Genomic DNA, 12,491 nt, shown 5'->3' on the forward strand with positions numbered 1-12,491 from the left:
TTTAAGCCTTTTCTCACTTATACTTAGGGAAAAAATTCACACAACATCCTCCAGAACCAAAATACTAGAAGAAAAAAAATCAACACATTTTACCAATTGAAACACTAGGCACCAGATATTATGATCTCATATAACATCTCATCCAATTTGAGTATGAACTTTCCACAAAAAAGCAAGATTTTTACTTGAGGTCAGATTCAGTGCCCCTAATACAGTCAACACTTGACCGTGTTATTTTGAAAGCATATGGAAAAAGGTAACTTTTTGAGTTCAATACTCAAATATTTCATAAACTTCCACACCATTCGCATCACTCATTAAAGGATTAGTTCAAGATTTTTAATTTCCACTGGAAAAAACTGAACTTCAGGTAGAAGACTAGAGGAAAAATTACATAATTTCAAGTTCAAGGTCACCTAAGCGATCCTTATATCAGTTTGCTAATGCCAGTTTTATTAGAAAATATTATTCATGAGCCTTCTCTTCTTTGTATTTAATAATTTATGGCCTGAGGGCTCATGGGGCTCCATCTTGTGGTTTAAAGGGCTCATAATAAATCTGAACTCATTGGCTTTGCTTAAATAGTAGAGTACCATCTTTATCTGATACACTAGGGCCAAAAATTAACACCACCGTCTTTCACTTGCCTTCACTATTAACATTTCCAATTTTAAACTACTGCAATCTTTTATAACTAAATTAAGGAAACACAAATAATACCCACCATGGTTTTCTATAGTGTTTTAGCTTCTTTTTCCAATCCTTTCCCCACTTTCTTGTCGTCTTCACTAGACACTGTTTTGTGTGACAGTACCTCCTCATAAGCCTGAGTCCCCTGACAACTCAGAGTCAATATGGCAAAGATGTTTGAAGACTTATTCTCTAGAATACACCTGCAAGAGAAAAAGAAAAACTTTTCAAAAATGATTATTTACAATTAGTTTCATATCTGAGTGTGGAGCCCATAAACATGTTATTGACTAAAAAGAAATAATCTTGGGGCGCCTGGGTGGCTCAGTCGTTAAGCGTCAGCCTTGAGCTCAGGTCATGATCCCAGGGTCCTGGGATCAAGCCCCACATCGGGCTCCCTGCTCAGTAGGAAGCCTGATTCTCTCTCTCCCACTCCACCCCACCCCCGCTTGTGTTCCCCCCTGTCTCTCTGTCAAATAAATTTTTAAAAATTAAAAAAGATATAAAAAGAAGTAATCTTTATAGAGGAAAATGACCTCATTTCAAACAAAAAGTTAGTGTATCTTTTGAAGGCCTGGGGCCAAAAGCCTAAGTAATATAGCCAAAAAAGTAACACTCCTGGTAGTCACAATGTGGCAGCTGGCTGACTTTCACTCAATGAGATAAATAAAGAGAGAGATTCAGTAAAGAAGTACTACCTGAAAAAGTAATACTACTATCCATGGCAACAACACTGCAATTAACCCTAAGATTTTCAATTAGAAATTGGCATTAGCCAGACCTATCCAAAAAGTAGATAATACACCTGAAAATACACCACCATTGATTGAGACCATAAAGTTTTTCCATTTGATATTGCCAGTATATGTTGGCACAATGTTTCTTCTTTAATCATTTTAGGCCTAAAATTCAGAACGCTTTTTTGGCTCTGTTCGCCTAACTCCTGAGAGACCCTGCCTCCTGACTTCAACCTATATATGCTGTTATGACAAACTCCTGAATATTCACTAGATCCTGACTTCATTACCCATGGATGACTCTCACCAAAATCCCACTATGTATTTCTGCCCAGAGGCCTAATCACTATTCTATTAGCCCTTTGCTCCATCTTTATGAGATTTCATTCAAGGTGGGGTAAAAGTAAACTCTTCTGAGCACTGATGAAATCCTTATAAAATTATAAGCCAAGATGTTAAAAAAAAAAACACAAAAAACTAGAGAGCAACCATCAAATAAGAATACATGCTTAGCTGTGCAGATATCAGAAGTTATTTACAAACCATAGAATATATAAACTCACAAAAAAATAGCTTCCTCTTCATCTCAATATCTTTCGTTTAAATTTCCTTTAAATAAAGAAACCCCCTATACTTTTGTAAGTTTCCTAATACTATTAGTTGCTCTCTTAAAGAAAAAAATCCTTGGGGTGCCTGGGTGGCATAGTAAGTTAAGCATCTGACTCTTGGTTTCCACCAACGTCACGATCTCAGAGTTGTGAGATCAAGAGCCCCACATCGGGCTCCGTGCTCAGCGCAGAGTCTGCTTAAGACTCTCTCTCCTTCTCCCTGAACCTCTCCCCCCTCCCCACTCACATGCTCTCTCTCTCAAATAAATAAATCTAAAAAAAATTTTAATTCTTTTTGAGTTTCTGAAACCAGAAAAGTTCCATTTAACGCTCCCCAATACTGCACATGAAAAAACAGACCCAAAATGATACTCAGCTATGATCCACATGCAAAACTATTCATATCCTGTCACCAACTTCCCTGACTCTACAAAATCCACCTGAAATAAGCTAGTGAAACTTAATTTTTTTAAAAAAATCATGTAATTGAACTAATCAATCACACTTACTTTATTACACATACCACACAAAGGTAGGGTGGGAACACACACATGCTGCGATTCATAGGGTCTTCTCATACAACAAAATTAAGAAACAATCTAAAACATGATCCCATGGTTTAAGACACATCTCAAAGATCCTCTCGTATAAAGATCGTACTACACAAAGAAGTTTTCAGCAATTCCCATTCCCAAACCCACTTCACCATTCTAGGGGATTCAGCCACTCAGTGTTTAGCTATGAATACAGCAGCCAAAAAAGACTGCTATGTGTTCATTTGAGAACTGACAGCAAAGTTCATGTGCTTCACTCTGTAAAAAGGTAAAGCCAAAAATTCAACCATATTAAGAAAGTAAACTGAAAGCAGGGAAGAGGGGCACCTGGGTAGCTCAGTCAGTTAACTGTCTGCCTTCGGCTCAGGTCATGATCCCAGGGTCCTGGGATCCAGCCCCGCGTCAGGCTCCCTGCTTTGGCGGGGAGTCGGCTTCTCCCTCTCTGCCCCCACCCCGCCTTGTGCTCTCTCTCCCTTTCTCTGTCTCCCTCAAATAGAATAAATAAAATCTTTAAAAGAAAAGAAGAAGCAAGAAAGCAGGGAAGAAGCTAAGAAAAAGCTGATGTAGCAGAAAAACTGTGGATCACCAATATCAAAATACAGCATTCTTCAGTCATTTAGCACAGAGAATAACCACTCTATGCATAAATCAAGCAGCTCTAGGTACTTCACAGTATTATAGTATCGTGCAATAATCCATGATAAAAGCAGTGTATCTCAAAATCACATTGTTGGTGCTATAAAAGCAACTTAGAAATCATCTGGCCCAATTCCACCCACCCTTCAGTTTACAAATGAACTAAAGAGATACTAAAGTCACACAACTAATCCAGGGACTCAGGCCTCTTGATCCAGAACCTAAGTCACAGCCCAATGCTTTTTCCCAACTATATCAACCTCATTGAGAAAAAACATTTTTTTAAATTATATTTGGTAGACTATAAGCAGATAGGGAGAAACCGTGACAAATTTTTAGAGTTTCTCTTTAAAAAACAAACAAACAAATTAACGGTGGATAAAATTCTGACCTTGAAATAAAAAACCTCAACTTTGCCATTTAATAGCTATGTGACTTTAGAAAGTTATAAGACTCAGAAAATCATTTAATTTCTTTGGTTCTCAGTTTCTTTTATCTATGAAATGAGGAAATATTCCACTACTAATTAATAGCTAACATTTATGTAACTCATATTCTGTACCAGGCACTGTTCTAAAAGCTTTTCATACATTTACTCATTTAATCCTCACAATTTCAATTACTATCTCCATTCAACACATAAGGAAACGAGAGCATAAAGAGGTAATATAACCTAATTAAAAACACAAGGCTAAAGTAGACAGTAAAGCCAAGATTCAAACCTAGACAATCTCTTTCAATGATATTTTTGCTCTAAAGGCACTTACACTTACTGTAGGGGATAAATTTTAGCAATTTCAAAAAATATGTCTTTGTGAATTACAAAGGCTATATATATATAGCACACAGGTTTTAGAGCCAAACAGGCCTAGATTCAAGCACCAGCCTTGCCACTTCACTTCTCTGGGTCAGAGCTTTTTCATCTGTGCAATGGGGTAAATAGTATCTACTTCAAACTAAATGAAAAATACCTAAAAGTTTCTGCCAAAAAGTATACACTCAATAAATGGCTTCAGAAGGAGAAAAAAACCCTCAAATATCAAACAAAATGTGTTTAAACATCAGATATGTGTACCTTTAAAAAGCAGAGCCTAAAAAATATTAGGTGTATTCTACTTATTAATAAATAAGAGTAGCTTTATGCCAACAGGTAGAATGTAGGTATATATGTGAATGTGTATCACTTTTCCAGTCAAGCACTGCTTTTTCAATTAATAGATTTTTTTAAACAGTTTTATGTTTATAGAAAAAAACTGAGTGGAAAGTAGAGAAAATCCCATATACCCCTTCTCCCTACCACACAGTTTCCCTACTATTGACATCTTACATCAGTGTGGTCCATTGTTACAACTGATGAAGAACCAATGTTTATACAATATTAACTAAAGTCCATAGTTTACATTAGGGTTCTCTCTGTGTTGTACATTCTATGAGTTTTGACAAATATATAATGACATGCATCCACCATTACAGAATCATGCAGGACAGTTTCACTGCCCTAAAAATCCCACGCTCTACCTATTCAACCCTCCCTCTTCCAAATGTCATATAGTTAAAATCATACAGTATATAGTCTTTTCAGATTGGCCTTTTTCATTTAGCAATACGCATTTAAGATTCCTCCATAACAATTCTTTTTATAGCTGAATAGTATTCCAATGTCTGGATGCACCACAGTTTATTCATTCATCTACTTTAAGACATCTTGGTTGCTTCCTAGTTTTAGCAATTATGAATAAAGCTGCTATAAATATTCATGGGCAGATTTTTGTGTGGATATAGGTTTTCAACCTATCTGGGTAAATACCAAGAAGCATGATAATGGGATCATATGGTAAGACAATGTTTAATTTAGCTTTGTAAGAAACTTCCAGGGGCGCCTGGCTGGCTCAGTCAGTTGGGCATCTGCCTTCAGCTCAGGTCATGGTCTTGGGGTCCTGGGATTGGGCCCCAAGTCAGGATCCCTGCTCAGTGGGGAGTCTGCTTCTGCCTCTCTGCCCCTCCCCCCACTCATGCTCGCTCCTTTCTCTCAAATAAAATCTGAAAGGAAGGAAGGAAGGAGAGAAAGAAAGAAAAAAGGAAGGAAGGAAGGAAGAAAAAGAAAGAAAGGAAAGAAAAGAAAGAAAAAAGTTAGAAACTAACTAACTTCCAGACTCCTTCATCCAGCATGGCTGTACCATTTTACATTCCCACCAGCAATAAATGAGAGTCCCTGTTGTTCCGCATCCTCATCAGTATTTGGTGTTGTCAAGATTTTGGACTTGAGTCATTCTAATAGGTGTTTAGTAGTATCTCACTTTTGCTTAATTTGGAATTCCCTGATGACATATGATGTTGTATATCTTTTCATATGCTTATTTGCCATCTGTACATCATCTTTGGTGAGGTGTCTGTTCAGATCTTCTACCCATTTTTTAATGGGGTTGTCTGTTTTCTTGGTGTTTAGTTTTAAGAGCTCTTATATATTCTGGATAGCAATCCTTTGTCAGATACGTGTTTTGCAAAGATTTTCTCCCTGTGACTTGTCTTTTCATCCTCTTCCAGTGTCTTTCATTGAGAAGTTTTTTTTTTTTTAAAGATTTTATTTATTTGACAGCGAGATATAGCGAGAGAGGGAACACAAGCAGGGGGAGTGGGAGAGGGAGAAGCAGGCTTCCCGCGAAGCAGGGAGCCCGATGTGGGGCTCGATCCCAGGACCCTGGGATCATGACCTGAGCCGAAGGCAGATGCTTAACGACTGAGCCACCCAGGTGCCCCCATTGAGCAGAAGTTTGTTGTTTTTGTTTTTTTTTAAGATTTTATTTATTTATTTGAGAGAGAGAGCACATGAGAGGGGGGAGGGTCAGAGGGAGAAACAGACTCCCCACCGAGCAGGGAGCCCGATGCGGGACTCGATCCAGGGACTCCAGGATCATGACCTGAGCTGAAGGCAGTCGCTTAACCAACTGAGCCACCCAGGCGCCCCTGAGCAGAAGTTTTTAATTGTATGAAGTCCAACTCATCAACTTTCTATTTCATGGGTTATCCTCTTGGTGATTTTTTTTTTTTTTTTTAACTAACCTTTAAAGGTGAAAGGCTTTATATGTCAGGCTACCCAGCCCACAAAGCTAGGTTTTTATATGTAAGAATATTAGACGCTTTTCCTACAAGCAAACCTCAAAACTGAAAAATGACTATGATCCCTGTCTTTATAATATAAAACTTAGTCAAATATTTAAGCATTTTCTGAAAAGCAATTAAGAGAAAATACTAAATATTAAGGTAAATAATTATTACAGTATACTTACCTTAAGAAATTCCAAGTAATGACATAGAAATCCAGGAAATTACTTATTATTCTAAAATAGTAGCTGAATAGAAAACTTTTTGTTTTTTGTTAATACTAATACATGCAGCCTCTCCAAAGAAGCTATGTATAAATAAAATATCTGGGTTCTACTTCTCCATTATGAAACAATCACATGTCCACTATATTAAAGATGGGCAATGAATCATGGAACACTACATCAAAAACTAATGATGTAATGTATGGCGATTAACATAATAATAAAAAAAAGATGGGCAAGATAAAATTCAAAAAAGACCTCACTGATACTCCAAGAATATCAATTTAAGATACATTATATGAGATTTACGAGCAAATACATACTAATTAATAGTCTATTGTGTACCTGGCACTATGCTTGGTAGCTCAGGGAATATAACAGGGGATGAATCAACTCAGACCCACAAAGAGCAAATACTCCTCCCCCAAATCCCGTCAAATAAATTTTCTCTACATGGTATCATTGAGTTTGTATATAATATTCACATGAAAAGAACACTGAATTTCAGTATTTTCCTCTGGAAATTTCCTTTCATTGTCTACATTAAAAAGGCACATAGGGGAAGGCTAAACTGAAAAACCTATAAATCACATACACCTAACTTCAAAAATCTAGCCATTCATCTCTACCCCAAACACCCAGAATGATGGAAAAGGTCAATCCCACCATATCATTTGAAGCCTTGCAATACTGGGATCAGGTCAAAAGGTCCTTTATCAATTAACAGTTATGCAAGAGTGGTATACCCATGGCTACAATCCTAACATAGAATGGCTGTAGGAGCCAGCTAAGTTGAACCAGAACACTTTCTGAATACTTACTGATTGTCCCAGAGCAAGATGGAAAAGATGTTAGCAAGTAACCAATCGAAGGAAATGGTAATAGGAAAATATACCTCCTCACTGAAATAAACGGACACCAGTCCTTCCCAATCCTTGACAGAATAGTTACGTGACAGAACTATACCACCCCGTTAGATGGCCCATTTGGTGAAAGAATCAATAATTCGATGCATCTCAGCAAGGCTCTGTTGAGCACCTATAATATGCCAGCCACTATTCTAGGCACTTAGGATCCATTAGTGAACAAGACAGACAAAAATCCCTGCCTTTGTTGTTTAAGAGCAGAGAGGGAAAAACAACAAAGCCACAAATACAAAAATAAGTAAATTAAACAGTATGTTAGAAGGTGTGAAGTGGAGGGAAAAGAAAGAGAAGAGAGCCAGTGAAAGTGCAAGTAAGGCAGTATCCAGAGGGGAATGCAATTTTACACAGATGGACAGCCCTTACTGAGAACGTGACACCCAATCAAAGAACTGATGAGGTAAGGGAGTTAGCCACGCAGATATCTGTGGAATGAGCATTCCTGGCAGGGGAAGGAAGAATGTGCTTGGTGAGGTGAAGGAACAAGGGGGCCAATGTGGCTGGATGGCTAGAGAAGGGTGAGTAGAGGGAGAAAAGGGTAGTAAGGATGGAGGGGTGATAGTGAAGGACCAGATCACTAAGGGCAGAGGTTAGCAAATTTTTTCTTTAAAGGACTAGATATTAAATAGCTTAGGCTTTTCAAGCCATGAGGTCTTTACTACTCAATTCTGCCTTTATTGTACAAATGTAGCCATAGAAAAAATGTGAACAAATGGGAGTGGCTGTGTCCCAATAAAACTTTATACAGGCACAGAAATCTTTTTTTTTTATTTTTTAAATGTTTTATTCATTTGAGAGAGAGAGAGAATGAGAGAGAGAGAGAGCATGAGAGGGGGGAGGGTCAGAGGGAGAAGCAGACTCCCCGCCAAGCAGGGAACCCGATGTGGGACTTGATCCCGGGACTCCAGGATCATGACCTGAGCCAAAGGCAATTGCTTAACCAATTGAGCCACCCAGGTGCCCCAGGCACAGAAATCTTGATTTCATATAATGTTCACATCACAAAATACCAATTTTTTATTTTTTAACCATTTTAAAATGTAAAAATTATTCTTAGCCGCAAGTCATACAAAAACAGGCAGTGGGCCAAATTTGGTCCAGGGACCAAAGTTTGTCATCTCCTAATAATGGAGGTCCTTCTAGTCACCTTAAAGACTGTGGCTTTCACTCTGAGTGAGATGGAGAGCCCTTACAGGGTTTTAAGCAGAGAAGTGGTAATATCGGACTCATATATTTTTTTTTTTAAAGATTTTATTTATTTATTTGACAGAGAGAGACACAGCGACAGAGGGAACACAAGCAGAGGGAGTGGGGGAGGGAGAAGCAGGCTTCCCGCGGAGCAGGGAGCCCGATGCGGGGCTCGATCCCAGGACCCCGGGATCATGACCTGAGCCGAAGGCAGACGCTTAACGACTGAGCCACCCAGGCGCCCCTGGACTCATATTTTTAAAAGGTCACTATGATTGCCACACTGAAATACATAATAGAGAAGGCAAAACTGGAAGGAAGGAGACCACTGGGAGGTTTAATGATCAGATCATGTATATAATTCTGAAAGGAAAGATGATTCAGGACTTCCTAGCAAAATGGACGTGTGAGTATGAGTGAACTGGAAGCATCAAGATTTCAAGGTTTTTGGCCTGAGCAGATGAGTCAGGAAAAGTGAAAGGAGAGCAGGTTTGGGGGATTAAGATTAGGAATTCAGCTCTGTACATGCTGAATTCCAGATATTGATTAGATATCTTAAGTAAGCAACTGGATATGAACCTATAATTTAGAAGAGAGGTCTGGATTAATATATACATTTGGTACTTGATATAACACCACAAGATCACCAAGGGAATAGGCAGGTATACCAATGAATGGGAGAAAACAGAAGAGGCACAACTACAGTCAGAGAAGGGGTGGCCTAAGAGGTAGGAGGAAAATAAAATAAGACTGTGCTGTTCTGAAAGTCAAGTAGAGAAAACTCATAAATAAGGCAAGCTCCCTGAATCAAAAACAAGAAAAGGGATATAGCATGAGAATGGAAATCCTGAGTTTTGCTCCTTGCTTTACTACAAAGGATGTTTCCAAATCAAAGATACCTATATTTCAAAATCTTATATACTACAATGTCTAGTTTTGCCATGTTTTACCATTTAGAGGAACCTACCCCCTCCTACACTATTCTCTCCCCACTCCAGCCCTTCTCTGGGGGGAAACTTAACCTTGAGAATATCAAGTTCCCCTTCAAAACCTTCAAAGACTAATCATTACGTAAAGCAACCAGCATTCCATTCATCCACTCTGTGTGGCACCAAGGTCCTCCATAACACAACGCTAATGTAACTGTTTCCCTGTCCTTTCTCTCATCGCTGTAGTTCCAGCCAAATCGAGAATAATGACTCTTCCCCAGAACCCCCTGCAATATGCTACTACTAAGATTTTTCTTATTTTTATTTTTTTAGATTTTATTTATTAGAGAGAGAGAGAGAGAGTGTGTGTGTGTGTGTGTACAAGCAGGGGGAGGGGCAGAGGGAGAGGTAGAAGCAGGCTCCCCACTGAGCAGGGAATCCGATGTGGGGCTTGATCCCAGGACACCAGGATCATGACCTGAGCTGAAGGCAGACACTTAACTGACTGAGCCACCCAGGCGCCCCACTGCTAAGCTTTAAATTAAACCTTTCCCTTACTTGGACTGCAACCTCTACTCCACCATGATCTGTCATTATTCTATTCATTAACTGTCCATCTCAAATCTACCTCTCCATGAAGCTTTACCTAGTGCCTGAGATCAATATAATTTCTTCCTTCTTTGAGCCATCAAGCATTTTTTCAACTTCCTAATAATACCTGGCTTCAGTTGTTTTTATCATAAGCTCCTTAATGAAATAAATCTCCACAGCACCTCATACAATGACCTGCACTGAGGGAGGCTCAATAAAAATCTGAATTCAACCCTTAGAGAGCACCTAACTGCAGAATCCAAGAAGGTTCCATCTGAAAGGTCACCATCTCTTCCCATAAATTTATGGGGGATTTGAAAATGTGAGGTAGAGTTTCTTGGTTGTCATAATGACTAGGTGAGTAATCCTAGCATTTGGAATCCCAGGATGCTAAGCCCCATTGGAAAAAAAAATTCAGGGGTTGGGATGCCTGGGTGGCTCAGTCGGTTAAGCAGCTACCTTCAGCCCGGGTCATGATCCCAGGGTCCTGGGATCGAGTCCCACATCGGGCTCCTTGCTCAGCAGGGAGCCTGCTTCTCCCTCTCTCTCCCTTTGCTTGTGCTCTGTCAAATAAATAAAATCTTTAAAAAAAAAAAAAATTCAGGGGCACGTGGGTGGCTCAGTCGGTTAAGCATCTCACTTCAGCTCAGGTCATGATCTCAGGGTCCTTCGATCAAGCCCTGTGTGAGCCCCGTGTGGGGCTCCCCGCTCAGTGGGGAGTCTGCTTGTCCCTTTCCCTCTGCCCCCTCCTGTGCTCGCGCGCATGCGCTACCTTTCTCAAATAAAGTCTAAAAAAAAAAAAAAGAAAAGAAAAAATCATTCACTTTAATGATTATTTCACATCTTCTCTTCTTTTTTCAAACACAAATAATTCTTTGAGTTTACATTTTTGGTTTCAATTTCCTCTCCTCCCATTCTCTTAAATTCACCCCAATCAGCCTCTCACCCCAATGCTCTACTGGAACAGCTCTTGCCAAGGTCCCCTAGGACTCCCATGGTGCTTAAATACTGTGAACAATTCTCAGTCCTCACCTTAGTTGACCTCTCTCAGCAACAGGTGACACAGCTGACTGCTCCCTACTTGAAACATTTTACTTCCCTTGGCTTCCATCCAGTACTCCACTCCTGGTTCTCGTCCTACTTCATAAATTACTTTGCTGGCTCCTTTCTTTCTTATCTTCAGAGCCTCTAAATGCTGGAATGCCAAGGGACTCAGCCCTCACACTGAATCCCTTCACCATTGTACATGTACTCACTTGACAATCTCACTCAGGCTTGAGGCTTTAAATACCATCTACACACCAAGGACCATCAAATTTGTATCACCCCGAGTTCCAGATTCACACTCAAATACATAATCAACGTATCCACCTGGATGTCTAATAAACATCTTAAAATGTGCACCAGACCAATTCCTGACCTGCGCCCCACAAAAAACAAAAACAAACTTTGCTCCTTCCAGTGTTCCCTCACTCAAGAAAAGGCAACTACCCCTTTTCTCCAATAGCTTATGATAAAAAGTCAATCCTGACAGCTCTCTTCTCTCTCTATCACACCCCACATCTAATCCATCAGCAAATCTTTCACCTTTACCCTGTTCTCTTTACCTAGAACAATAGCATCCAGAGTGTTCCCTTTAAAATTTAAATTAGGTCATGTCATTCTTTTTTTAAAAAGTTTTTATTTAAATTCTAGTTAACATACAGTGTAATACAGGATTTAGTAATTCATCACTTACATATAACACCCAGTGCTCATCACAAATGCCCTCCTTAATGCCCATTACCCATTTAGCCCATCCCCCATCACCTCCCCTCCAGGAACCCTCAGTTTGTTCTTGATAGTTTTAAGAGTCTCTTATGGTTTGCCTCCCCCTCTCTCTTTTTTTTCCCCTTCCCCTATGTTCATCTCTTTTGTTTCTTAAATTCCACATAGGAATGAAATCATATGGTATTTGTCTTCCTCTGACTGACTTATTTCGCTCAGCATAATACACTCTAGTTCCATCCACATCATTGCAAATAGCAAGATTTCATTCTTTTTGATGGCTGAGTAATATTCCACTGTAGATATACACACACCACATCTTATCCATTCATCAGTGGATAGACATTTGATGATGAACTCTTTCCATAATTTGGCTATTGTTGAGAGGTCATGTCATTCTTTGCTCAAAACCTTCCAATGGTTTCTGGTCTCTGAGTAAACACTCATATAATGGCCTATAAATCAATCTGATTCCCCTTAACTTCTTGACCTCACCCCCACTGCTCCCCTCTTCACTGGCTGTGTTCCATCCATAGTGGTAT

General features: G+C 39.3%; 1 protein-coding gene across 4 annotated transcripts in view; it reads right to left on the reverse strand.

Moving 5' to 3' along the window:
- The window catches only part of STRBP (spermatid perinuclear RNA binding protein), a 136,575-nt gene that overhangs the window by 64,938 nt on the left and 59,146 nt on the right, over window positions 1–12,491 (reverse strand). For all 4 annotated transcript variants that reach the window (XM_081803564.1, XM_081803561.1, XM_081803562.1 and 1 more), the window contains exon 2: window positions 725–893. In XM_081803564.1, coding sequence (XP_081659690.1) covers window positions 725–727 — 3 coding nt within the window. In that variant the 5' untranslated portion in view covers window positions 728–893. The remainder of the gene's footprint in view (window positions 1–724; window positions 894–12,491) is intronic.

Source organism: Leptonychotes weddellii, chromosome 14 (assembly GCF_054177405.1).
Source record: "Leptonychotes weddellii isolate Sample4059 chromosome 14, ASM5417740v2, whole genome shotgun sequence".
In the NCBI taxonomy this organism is placed as follows: domain Eukaryota; kingdom Metazoa; phylum Chordata; class Mammalia; order Carnivora; family Phocidae; genus Leptonychotes; species Leptonychotes weddellii.